Below are 13756 nucleotides of genomic sequence, written 5' to 3' on the forward strand. Positions count from 1 at the left end.
CTGTGCCAGTGTCTTGAACACTGTCTGGAACACGTGAATGTAATAGCGAACAATCTTCCCACAGAGAGGAGAGAAGCAGTGGCAACGTGGATACAAAATTGACTAAGGAACTCTAGTTTAATTTAGGACGGAACTGCAGATACTGGTTTAAACCGAAGATAAACACAAAACGTTGGAGTAACTCAGTGGGACAGGCAGCATCTCTGGAGAAAGGAATGGATCTCCAGTTCTCCAGACTGGAGAAGGGTCTCGACACAAAACGGCACCCATTCCTTCTCTCCAGAGATGCTGCCTGTCCCGCTGAGTTACTCCAGCTTTTTGTGCCTATCTTTAGATTAAGGATACAGCTCGGAAATAGGCCTTTCAGCTTACAGAGTCTGCGATCATCCCATACAATAACAATGTCTTACACACTAGGGACATCTTTACAATTTTTAACCAAGCCAATGAACCCACAAAGCTGTACGTCTTTGGAGTGTGGGAGGAAACCGGAGAACCCGGAGAAACCCCACACAGTCTATGACACTTGGAAATGTAACAAACAATAAAAACAGTACCAGACTTCAGGAGTACATGGATAAATTGCGAGCTTTGACAGATAACAGAAGTAGGAAGATAATTAATTTTGTATAGTATATTAATATCCGGTAGATTGAATCAAGTGGTACAATAATATAGGGGAGAAACAACCAACAGAGAATTGGAATTAACAAAAACAAATCCATTGAAGGTAATGGGACAAATTGAGAAGAGATTTTAATGGGGTACTAGACCAAGTGGACCTGTTGGGCCCAAACCTCTCCTGCATTGGTGCAGCACTCTCTCCTCCCCCCTCCCTCCCTCTCCCCTCTCCCCCTCCTCCCCTCGCTCCCTACCGCCCTCCTCCCCTCTCCTCTCCCCATTCCCCTTCCCCCCACTCCATCCCCCTCAACCCCCCTTATTCTCCCTCCTCCCCCTCCCTCCCTCCTTACCCCCCTCCCTCCTTCCCTCCTTCCCCCCCTCCCTCCACCCCCTCCCTCCTTCCCCCCCTCCCTCCACCCCCTCCCTCCTTCCCCCCCTCCCTCCTTCCCCCCCTCCCTCCACCCCCCTCCCTCCTTCCCCCCCTCCCTCGGAGATAGATTTAAACTTTAAAATGTGAATAACTTTAAAAATATAACACCGATTTCAATGAAACTTCTTCCATTGGCACCAAATGGATGACGGTGAGGGACGTGGGGCTAAAATTGTCGCACTATCATGTACGTTTTGCCTGTAGTTCAGAAACAAACAAACAAACGAGAGTTTTAGTGTATAGATAAAGGATCTCTGGCTTCATCAACAGGTAGAATGTACAAAAGCATACTGAACCATTACAAATCACTGGATCAAGTTAGCTTCCAGCTCAGGGCAGCTGAGTTTTGAAAGGACATTAAGACCTTGATATTGATGCAGAGGAAACGTACTGAAATGCAGTTGGGAAAATAGACTTGAGTTATTTGGAGAAACAGAGATTGCTGCTTTGTTCAAAACCATAGTGTTTTCATTGAGTAAATATAAAATTGTTTCCAGTGCCAGAATAAAAACCACCAGAGAAAGTCCGAGGTAAGAGAGGCAAGAACTGGAGCACAACAGCAAATCGTGCTAGCCTGGAACACACGGCTGATAAGGGTGCAAGATAATTCAACTGCAATATTTTAAAGGAAACTAGTTGGGCCCAAACTACTCCTGCATTGGTAAAGCAACCTCTTCCCCCCCTCCCTTCCTCCTCCCTTCCTCCTCCCCTCCCCCTCCCTCCTCCCCTCCCCCTCCCACCTCTTCGTCCCTTCCCCCCTCCCCCTCCCCCCCTCCCTCCACCCCCCTCCCCTCCCTCCCTCCCTCCCACTCAACCCCCCCTTATCCCCCTCCCTACCTCTCCCCCCTCTCCCTGCCTAAGAGATGGATTTAAACTTTAAAATGTAAATAACCATAAAAATATGACACCGATTTCAATTAAACTTCTTCCATTAGTACCATTAGGGACGACGGTGAGTAAGGTGGGTCTAAAATTGTCGCGCTATCGTGTACCGTTTTGGCTGTAGTTCAGGAACAAACAAACAAACGAGAGTTTTAGTATATAGATTAACGAATACTTGAAAAACAAAATTGTTAAAATAGTGAGAAAGAACAGGAGGATGCACAATATGCATGTACGAAAGAAAGGAAAGCCAAGATGCAGAAAGACAAATCTGCTCCTCTCCAAAGGATAGGAAGTATTTAACTTTATATTTATTTTTAGCGATAGTCACCAGCAAGCCCAGCATTAATTGTCCATCCCCAATTGCCCTGAGAACTGGTGTTAAGCCTTTTTATTGAACTAGATGCTGTCAAGTAAAGATAATCCTGCAGTATTGCTGGATGGAGAATACCAAGATTTAGAAGACACAAAGATGTAGGAACAGAAATATATTTCCGAGTTATGATCACGTGCAACTTGAAGAAAACTTTTCAGGTGGTGGTTACCCTACTGTTTAGAGTTACAGTGCGGAAACTAGCCCGTCGACCCACTGAATCCATGCTGACCAGCGATCACCCCGAACAGTAACACTATCCGACATACGAGGAACAGTTTACAGTTTTTTAAAAAACCAAATCCAATTAACCGATGAACCTGTATATCTTTGGAGTGTGGGAGGAAATGGAGAATCCGGAGAAAACCCACCTTGTCATCGGGAGAACATACAAACTGCATACAGACAACTCCCGTAGTCAGGATCGAACCTGGGTCTCCGGCGCTGTGAGGCAGCAACTGTACTGTTGCTCCACTGTGCCACCCCCCGTTGTTCTCACCTTTCCAGCTGGAAGAGGCCATATGTTTGGAAATATTATCTGACAACTTGATGAGTAACTGCATTGGATTATACAGCTGATAATACACAACGCAGCCATGGTGAACCACAGTGTTAATGCTTATTCTGGCACGTAGTGAGCCAATCCTCTAATAGACTCTTGTATCCACAGTATTCATGAATTGCCTTAGTTAACTTCCTCGTCGAAAGGTGTGGGATTCTATTAAGTCACTCACAGGGCAGCACAGTAATAGACAATAGACAATAGGTGCAGGAGGAGGTCATTCGGCCCTTCGAGCCAGCACTGCCATTCAATGTGATCATGGCTGATCATTCTCAATCAGTACCCCATTCCTGCCTTCTCCCCATACCCCCTGACTCCGCTATCCTTAAGAGCTCTATCTAGCTCTCTCTTGAATGCATTCAGAGAATTGGCCTCCAATGCCTTCTGAGGCAGAGAATTCCACAGATTCCACTGGTTGAGCCTCTGCCTCACAGTGCCAGAGACGCAGGTTCAATCCCGACCTTCGGTGATGTCCGCACGGAGCGTGTATATTCTCCAGGCACCCCGGTTTCCTCGCACACCTCAAAGACTGGTTAATTGGCCACTGTAAATTACCCCCTGCGGTACCTTCTGGGATCTGATGTGGATGTGCGGGGAATGAAATGGGATTCACGCAGGCTGAATGCAAGTAGGTGGTTGTCGGTCATCGCGGATTTGATGGATTGAGGGACCTGCTACTGTGCTGCATTTCTAAATGACTTCATTTAAAGATGCAAAATACACAAAAAAAAGTCAACATCAATTCCCCAAGGCTGAGTTATGGTTAAATGATCTGTCAAGATTCTAGGAAAGATGTCAGAAAGATAAACAAAGATAATATATCACAGGCACAGTCTACTGAGCTGACGTCTTTCCAAGAATCTACCATCTATCTGGATTTTCAAATGACCGTTGGTAATAGAAACACAAAATAGGCTCATACCATTTTAAAGTCATAGGACAAGTAGCTGAATGGATGGCAAAATTAACTAAAAATAGAAATCAGAGTATTCTTGTGATGCTGCAGGAAGGGCGGCTGAATGCAGTGCCGACTAGAGACTGTTCCAATGCGAGATAGGATTCAGGAATAAAAAACTACTAAAAGTTTGCAGACAATTAGAATTTGTCTAGTTTCGTTTAGAGATATAGCATGTAAACAGGCCCTTCGGCCTACTGAGTCCATGCCGACCATCAATCAACATTCACACTAGATCTTTGTTAGCCCACTTTCTCATCTACTCTTTAAACTTATTTTACAGAGGACCAATTAACCGACAAACCTGAAAATAGACGCAAAATGCTGGAGTAACTCAGCGGGACAGGCAACATCTCTGGAGAGAAGGAATGGGCGACATTTCGGGCCGAGACCCTTCTTCAGACCTACAAACCCGCGCATCTTTGGGATATGGGAGGAAACCAGAACACCCAGAGGAAGCCCACCTGGTCACAGGGAGAATGTGCAAAGTCCACATAGACAGCACCCGAGGTCAGGATTGAACCGGGTCTCAGGCGCTGTGAGGTAACAGCTCTACCACTCTGCCACCCAGTTTCCACAGTGCATCTCTAAAGTGTAAAATCATTGAGATTATACTTAGATTTCCTAGATCCCTTTGTACCACATTATCAAATTCCTTGATAATTTTAAATACTTCAGGGTAAGACAAACATAACAAAATGATCTTTTAAACACCAATATTGTTCTATTAAATCTGTGCTCTGTTTCTTCCACATTATGCGTGTACTGAACTTTTTACTCAAACTGACCATCGAATATCAGATGGAGGGGGGGGGGAATCTCCAAGATTTTTGGAAATTTTTATTTTTATATTCCAAATCCTTTTAGCTTTTTGAAATTATATTTATATCTGTCGATAGATTTTAACAATCTATGTGCACAGATCAGAACTCTTTTGCTCTTTCATATCATTTAGTTGTGTCATTGGGCAAATAGTCAAAATGTTCACTGAGTTATCATATCATATCATATATATACAGCTGGAAACAGGCCTTTTCGGCCCTCCAAGTCCGTGCCGCCCAGCGATCCCCGTACATTAACACTATCCTATACCCACTAGGGACAATTTTTACATTTACCCAGCCAATTAACCTACATACCTGTACATCTTTGGAGTGTGGGAGGAAACCGAAGATCTCGGAGTAAACCCACGCAGGTCACGGGGAGAACGTACAAACTCCTTACAGTGCAGCTCCCGTAGTCAGGATCGAACCTGAGTCTCCGGCGCTGCATTCGCTGTAAAGCAGCAACTCTACCGCTGCGCTACCGTGCCGCCCAACATGGAGACAGGCCCATTGGCCCATTGGGTCTACGCCAACAATTTGCACCAAATCTACATTAATTATTCTCCCCACATTCCCTTCAATATCCCCCAGATTCTACCTCTTGGGGGTAATTTACTATGATTAATTAACCTATCAACCTGCACATCTTTGGAATGTGGGGGAAACCCATGCGGTCAATAGTGCAGGAGTAGGCCATTCGGCCCTTCGAGCCAGCACCGCCATTCAATGTGATCATGGCTGATCATTCTCAATCAGTACCCCGTTCCTGCCTTCTCCCCATACCCCCTGACTCCACTATCCTTAAGAGCTCTATCTAGCTCTCTCTTGAATGCATTCAGAGAATTGGCCTCCACTTAATGTTTGGTTTTGAGATTTGAAAGCCCCAAAACAATATTTCCCTATTACCAGAGATAAATCAGCAATATCGCAGCCATCTTCATAAGTTCGTCAGGCATAGGAGCAGAATTAGGCCATTCGACCAATCGGGTCTGCTCCACCATTTGAACATAACTGATCTATTTTTCCCTCTCAGCCCCATTCTCCTGCCTTCTGACAGTAACATTTGATGTCCTTACTAATCAAGAACCTATCAATGTCTGCTTTAAAAATACCCAATGACTTGGCCTCCACAGCCGTCTATGGCAATGAATTCCACAAATTCACCATCCTCTGGCTAAAGAAATTCCTCCTCATCTCCATCTTGCAATCTATTATGACCCCATCACTGTTCACAAGGAGAAATTGCAAACTCCACACAGACAGCACCAAAGGTCAGGTTCAAACCTTAGAACTATGAGGCTGCAGTCTGTAAGGGTTCACAAAATGTTATCCTTACGTGAGTCGGGAAGTACCTGTACATTGGAAACTCCCATTTTCACTATCCTTTTAGTTTAGTTTAGTTTATTGTCACTTGTACCGAGGTAGAGTGAAAAGCTTTTTGTGTGCTATCCAGTCGGCAAAAATACTATGCATGATTACAATCGAGCTGTCCACAGAGTACAGAAAAAAAGGAATATGTTTATTGTTTAAAAAAAACCTCCTCTACTTCATTCCCATTATCGTTTTTAAGTTTGAAGATACAGCGCGGAAACAGGCCCTTCGGCCCACCGAGTCCTTGCCGACCAGCAATCAATGCACACTAACTGTCCTACATACATTAGGGACAATTTACAATTATACCAAGCCAATTAACCGACAAACCTGTTTAATGCTTTTTAATGCCTATTTAATGCTTTTTAATGCCTATTTAATGCTTTATTAATGCCTATTTAATGCTTTTATTGTTGGACTGTGTTTTGGGGGTTTTGTAATTTTAATGCCTATTTAATGTTTTTATTGTTGGACTGTGGGTGACTGAATTTCGTCCAATATTGGATGACAAATAAAGCTATCTTGAATCTTGAATCTTGAATCTTGTTTGTCTTTGGAGTACGGGAGGAAATCGGAGTTCCGGAGAAAACCCATGCGGGTCACGGGGAGTACATGCAAACTCCGTATAGACAAGCACGGCATAGTCAGGATCGAACCAGAGTCCCTGGCGCTGTAAGGCAGCAACTCTACCGCTGCGCCACTGTGCCGCCCATGATCGGATTGTCTGCTGGACAAACCACAGCACATTACATTATCTCTTCAGGTTATTTAACTCCACCAAAAAAATCCTGTTCTTTCACCTTTAAAAATATCATCCCTTTCCAACGAATAAAAGGATTTCAGCGATCAACACTGTCAGCATCACTAATTTTCACCATTTCCATGTCCCTTGAATATATTAACCTGGATCTTGCCGTCAGAGCAGAAGGAATTGCGTTCAGTATTCAACACGTTGACCACATAGGTTTCACAGGCCTTTAGCATATTTTAAGATCGTTTTAAAGCCGTGCCCCTTCCCAGAGAATTTGGAGCACGAGGGAGCAAAGTGGCCAACAGCACAATATTTTATTCCATCGGAATAAGGAAACCTCAAGCATGCAGAATTTAAACCAGGAAGCATAAATGAGTGAGTATTTAATATATTGTAAAAATAAGGACAAAGAGTAAAGTAACAGGAAGGAAATAAGGAATTCAAAGATAAAGACTAGTTTGTTTTCACATCCACAATGCTAATCAAATTGCAACACTTAGCAAAGTTGAGGTCCCTGGAATTAAATAGTCTGATCACAGCACAGATAGGACATTGGCTAAAAGGCAGAAAGCAGAGAATGGCAAGTATTGGTTGTTTGACAGGCAGGAGGATGGTAGATAGCACGCTGCCCACGAGTCCATGATGGGAGGGCTGAAAATTTTTCTATACATTAATAATAAGCATGTTGAAGCAAAAATTTGCAGATGATAATGGTTGAAAGGGTGGTAAACAGTGATGGGGTCATAATAAATTGCAAGATGGAGATGAGGAGGAATTTCTTTAGCCAGAGGATGGTGAATTTGTGGAATTCATTGCCATAGACGGCTGTGGAGGCCGTCATTGGGTACTTTTAAAGTGGACATTGACAGGTTCTTGATTAGCAAGGACATCAAATGTTACTGGCAGAAGGCAGGAGAATGGGGCTGAGAGGAAAAAATAGATCAGTTATGTTCAAATGGTGGAGCAGACCCGATGGGTCGAATGGCCTAATTCTGCTCCTACGCCTGATGAACTTATGAAGATGGCTGCGATATTGCTGATCTATCTCTGGTAATAGGGAAATATTGTTTTGGGGCTTTCAAAACCAAACATTAAGTGTGCAGAATGTTCCAGAACTACATCTACCTGCCGATACTTCAGTGGGGCTGTTCTAAGAACCTTCTCCTTCCTCCATCATAACAAAAACAATTATATCTGCTACCAATTATATCTGCTACAAAAACAATTATATCTGCAGATGTTAAATGCACTTGGTAAAGGCTCAAGGTCAATGCAAGGTCCCCTGAAGGTTCCTTCCCAGACAGCCATGGCATTCTGACAGATGTTGTCAGGACACCCCCACCAATGAGCAATTAAAAGTCATCCTGGCCTGTAGTGGCTACAGCAATGCACATCTTATTCAAGTCAAGCACAATGCTATGTCACGAGGAACAGCTCAGCGTGTTACATACGAAACAGTATGGCACCCTGCACCGAGCTCCAATCCGCCCTACATTCATTTCGCCAAGATCACCCATGTTCACCCCATGACCCACCACTTCCACACAGTTCCCCTGATAGTCTAATCATTGTCTATTGTCCTACAACAGCTGTATTTGCAAGTCCCAAAGTTTTATTGGTCCCCCCACCTCGCCATGTATCTCGATGAAACTCTCTGTCCTGTCTAATCACAAAGACACTTCCTCAGGGAAGGTGGAGGGTTAGATTCAAGGCTACCTTCCATATCTGGATTGTTCAATAGCCCAATGCCTTCACAAGAAGAATGAACTATGCTATCCTGCTTAATAGTATCAATTATTATCATCATTAGGCCGTAGTGTGTGCAGTTCTGGTCGCCCCGTTTTAGGAAGGATGACGGGACTTTGAAAATGGTGCAGAGGTGGTTTGTCAGAATGATGCCCGAACTAGGGGCATTAGCTGCAGGGAGAGGTTGGACAGACTTAGATTGCTTTCTCTGGAATGCCAAAGATAGCAGGGAGACCTGACAGAAGTGTATAAAACTATGAGAGCATGGAAAAAATCAAATAGCTTTAAGGCAAGAGGGGCAAAGTTTAAAGGTGTGTGGAGCAAGTTTTTTTAATATATAGGGTAATTGAGTGCCTGGAATGTGTTGGAGGCACATATGATAGTGGCATTTAAGAGATTTTTGGATCAGCACATGGATATGCAGGGATGGATTATGTGCAGGCAGATATGAGTTGGGCTTTGACAGACTTACTTATTTCTACATTTCTCTTATCTAACATCTAACAGTGACGTTAGATCTGCTTTGTACATTTTCTGTAACTTATGTTTATCCAATTTATATATTGCCCATCTTGATCAACTGCAGTGCCACTTGTTTGTGCTGTATATAATGTCTCAATTCTTTGGAAAGCAAATGTCTTAACCATATAAAAAAGCCCCCCCTCTGTGATTTCTCCTGCCCTCCTGCTCTACGACACCATTTTGAAGAGTCTGAAGAAGGGTCTCGACCCGAAACGTCCCCCATTCCTTCTCTCCTGAGATGCTGCCTGACCTGCTGAGTTACTCCAGCATTTTGTGAATAAATACCTTCGATTTGTACCAGCCTCTGCAGTTATTTTCTTACACTATATAAAAAAGCTAACTCTTTGAGACAGGGATGCATCTGGAATTCTGGTTCAGGCTAAATACTTATCTCCTCTTACCTCCGATGGCGAAGAACTTAAAGCAATTCAAACAGATCTGCTGCTGCTAACTGTAAGCATCCCATTCACAATCTTAAGTAGCTCAGAGGCTTTGATTTTAATCGCCAATTTCGTTTATGCTTTCAGATACTTCATTGTTTGACAGGTTTGTCAGATAATGACAGCTTGTTGATTTTACATAATCTTCGTAATTATCATGGTTTTATACAAAGCAGATTAATAGACAATAGGTGCAGGAGGAGGCCATTCGGCCCTTCGAGCCAGTACCGCCATTCAATGTGATCATGGCTGATCATTCTCAATCAGTACCCCGTTCCTGCCTTCTCCCCATACCCCCTGACTCCGCTATCCCAAAGAGCACTATTTAGCTCTCTCTTGAATGCATTCAGAGAATTGGCCTCTACTGCCTTCTGAGGCAGAGAATTCCACTTCAATTCTAGCCAGTTTGCATGAGGCAAATGCCAATAGCAGCACAAAAGCCAACCCATGCATGGCAGCCATTGCCCCTTGGAATAGCCACACCATGGGAAAAATGTGGGCATCCTTTCTTGATGAGTCTGAAGAAGGGTCTCGACCCGAAACGTCCTGAGATGCTGCCTGACCTGTTGAGTTACTCTAACATTTTGTGAATAACTACTTTCTTGATGTATCCTCATTTAAAGGTTCACAACTAAATCTGGATAATTTTTTGAATGTTGAAAAGTACTTCCTGAAAATTACACCCTGATGTTATTTTGAATATCTCAACAATATTATTAACACAGCAGCACCATCTAGAGACACTTACATGTCATAGCAAGTCAAATTGATGTTGGGGGGGGGGGGGGCGAAAGAACGAAAGAGTCGCACACTAACATTATCCAGCACACACGAGGGACGATTTACAACTTTACCAAGCCAATTAATCTACAAACCAGCATGTCTTTGGAAAATTCAGAGCTTATTTGGAGGTTGTAATGTTTAGTAGCTTGATGGCTGTAGGGAAGAAGCTGTTCCCGAATTTCGATGTTAGAGTTTTCAGGCCCCTGTACCTTCTTCCTGACCGCAGGAGTGAAATGAGAGAGTGGCCAGGGTGGTGTGGCTGCCTTTTTGAGTCAGAGACCCCTGTAAATCCCTTCAATCGTGGGATGGACTGGGAATGAATGAATGAATGAATGAATGAATGAATAAGTTTATTGGCCAAGTATGGACACATACAAGGAATGTGCCTTGGTGCTAGTGGTGCTATTTTCAATAGTGCAATTGGAAACAGTTTCTTGATAAGAGACACATAGACAGATAAGACAGGGAGCTCAACCTATCAAGCTGCTCACTATTTAAAAACCCCTCCCCCCATTCATAACAAAGACAGAGTCCCCCTTGTCCTCACCTTCCACCCCATTAGCCATCGCATTCAGCACATAATCCTCCGGTATTTCCCCCACCTCCAACGGGATCCCACTACTAGTCATATCTTCCCATTCCACTCCTTTTTGCTTTCCGCAGAGACTGTTCCCTCTGCAACTCCTTGGTCAACTTGTCTCTTCCCACCCAAACCACTCCCTCCCCAGGTACTTTTCCCTGCAACCGCAGGAGATGCAACACCTGCCCCTAAACCTCCCCCATCGACTCCGTCCAAGGACCCAGACAGTCTTTTCAGGTGAGGCAGAGGTTCACTTGCGCCTCCTCCAACCTCATCTACTGTATCCGCTGTTCCAGGTGTCGACTCCTGCATGTCGGCGAGACCATGCGCAGGCTCGGTGATCGTTTCGCTGAACACCTCTGGTCGGTCTGCCTAAACCTATCTGATCTCCCGGTTGCTCAACACTTTAACTCCCCCTCCCATTCCCACACTGACCTTTCTGTCCTGGGACTCCTCCATTGTCAGAGTGAGGCCCAGCGCGAATTGGAGGAACAGCACCTCATATTTCGTTTGGGTAGCTTGCACCCCAGCGGTATGAGCATTGACTTCTCTAACTCCAAGTAGCCCTTGCTTTCCCTCTCTCTCCATCCCCTCCCCTTCCCAGTTCTCTTTCTAGTCTTACTGTCTCCGATTACATTTTATTTTTGTTCCGCCCCCTCCCTTGACATCAGTCTGAAGAGGGGTCTCGACCCAAAACGTCACCCATTCCTTCTCTTCAGAGATGCTGCCTGTCCCGCTGAGTTACTCCAGCATTTTGTGTCTACCTTCAATTTGAACCAGCATCTGCAGTTCTTTCCTACCCTCTTTTTAAAGGGATTCCTCCAGGTACTGGAGTTAACCAAATCTCCACTCCTCAGCACCACACTCGCACCCATCCACCCCTCTACCCCGACACATGAGTTGTAACTGAAGTCTTGTAATGTCTGAAGAATTTAGTGAAGAAGAATGCAAATACCATAGGTTTTCGCCAACCTGAGAATTTCAATTTCACATTGAATGCAACAAAGCTATCTCTGTGCAAAGCAATTCCAAGTCAATATTATCATCAAGTAGCAGTTAGGGACATATATTAAGCATCCTGCACAGATGCTACCTGACAGATTGCTCATCATCCAAATAGCTTTGGACTTGGCCAGTTCAAGTGCCGTCACCCAGCATTGCCGCTCCACCTCCGAGCTTAGTTTCAGGTAGTATGTGCGCCCACAATCCGACAGCACAATGATGCACGCGTCCTCGACATCGATGTGGGCCGTGGCCAGGTTAATGGTGCCTCTGCATGTGTGCGCCATCTCCGCCTGGGTCCTGGAAAAACGACAGAACAATAAAAGGCTTGGTGAATGGTCATACCAGTTACACTCAAGAGCATTACACAGGAACATGGTGATTTTAGTCACCTCCGCTGAGGCGTATAAATGTGCCCCACTGAAAATAGAATCAGCAGGCTGTCTTTCTCAAGTTTATTATTTTCAGTTATTATTTTGTTTTCCCAAATATATACTGATCATAGGCAGGTCATAGGCTTAATCCAACCCTTCTCACTGTGCCATGCTAGCAAACTACTCAAACACAGTAAGTAATTATAGGGTCAAGTGCAGTGCTATCCATCCTTAGTCAAAGCATGTGTATGAATTTTCTGAGAACTAGCACTGAACAAGAACAATTACAGGTACTGGTGTGGGAGTGCTACAGGAAGTTATATCACACTTACCACCATGCCATCAGTCCAGAAGGGTCCATTAAACCCCCAAATCTTTTGGTTTACATGTTTGATTACCTGATTGCCCCTTTGATAAGCAAAAGCCCTAGCAAAGGAGTTGTTGTATTCAATTCATGACTAATTTCACTTGCGTTCTTTGGTGTGGTTTGAATCCTCCAACATAGTCCCATCACCTCTAACATATATATATAGGTTAGAGGTGATGGGACAATGTTGGAGGAGATTGCTCAGACAACATCTTCAGAGATAAAAACAGAGTTAACACTTGAGGATGATGACTCATCATATTCAATATTCAACTTTAAACTGAAGTGTCGTTTAGCTTGGAGCTAAATGCAACTTCGTAAATACAAGACTGACAGAGATTCAACACCTGGTGCAATTTTTGATTCACGCAGTAGAATATAGGGGATAGAATGGAGGGGGGAAAAAAGCCACAAAATGCCGGAGTAACTCAGCAGGTCAGGCAGCTTCTCTGAAGATTGTGGATCGGTGACATTTCGGTTCGGGACCCTGAAGAAGGGCCCTGACTCAAAACGTCACCTATTCACTGGAAGATTAAAAGTGGCGTCACAAATGAATGCAGAGGGAAGTTCAGCGGAAATTGTCAATGAGAATGTTGAATTCTTTAGCACAAGGTGGGAGAAGATTATGTGAAGCGGAACGACCAGCATGGTCGTGCAGACCAATTAGCCAGATTCTTTGACAATACAATACAATACATCTTTATTGTCATTGTACAGGAGTACAACGAGATTGGGAATGCGCCTCCCATACGATGCAATAAATTAATTAGCTAAATTTATACAACCCAGTGAAACGAAATTACAAACAGTTTTAAAACAGTATAAAGTTCAAGTAGGTCTGTGCCGGTTCCCTGTGCGATGTGACCATCCGGCTCAGCAGGACCGGTTCATAGCAGCTATGGCCCTGGGTATGAAGCTGTTCCTGAGTCTGGAGGTGTGGGCATAGAAGGCCTTGTAGCATCTGCCCGATGGTAGAATTTCGAACAGACTATTGCAGGGGTGCGAGGAGTCTTTGTGAATGCTGGTGGCTTTTCTGAGGCATCGTGTGTTGTAGATGCCCTCCAAGGCTGGTAGCTGTGTTCCGATAGTCTTCTGAGCTCTATGGACTACCCACTGAAGAACTCTCCTCTCTGCCTCCGTGCAGCTGAGATACCACACAGGGATGCTATGAGT

At 44.3% G+C, this 13756-nt stretch overlaps 1 protein-coding gene across 1 annotated transcript in view; it reads right to left on the reverse strand.

Moving 5' to 3' along the window:
• LOC144605667 (oxysterol-binding protein 2-like) overlaps positions 1–13756 on the reverse strand; it is a 193201-nt gene that overhangs the window by 157910 nt on the left and 21535 nt on the right. Inside the window, 1 exon segment of the mRNA XM_078421143.1 lies at positions 11934–12142. Coding sequence (XP_078277269.1) covers positions 11934–12142 — 209 coding nt within the window.

Source organism: Rhinoraja longicauda, chromosome 25 (genome assembly GCF_053455715.1).
Source record: "Rhinoraja longicauda isolate Sanriku21f chromosome 25, sRhiLon1.1, whole genome shotgun sequence".
Lineage (NCBI taxonomy): Eukaryota > Metazoa > Chordata > Chondrichthyes > Rajiformes > Arhynchobatidae > Rhinoraja > Rhinoraja longicauda.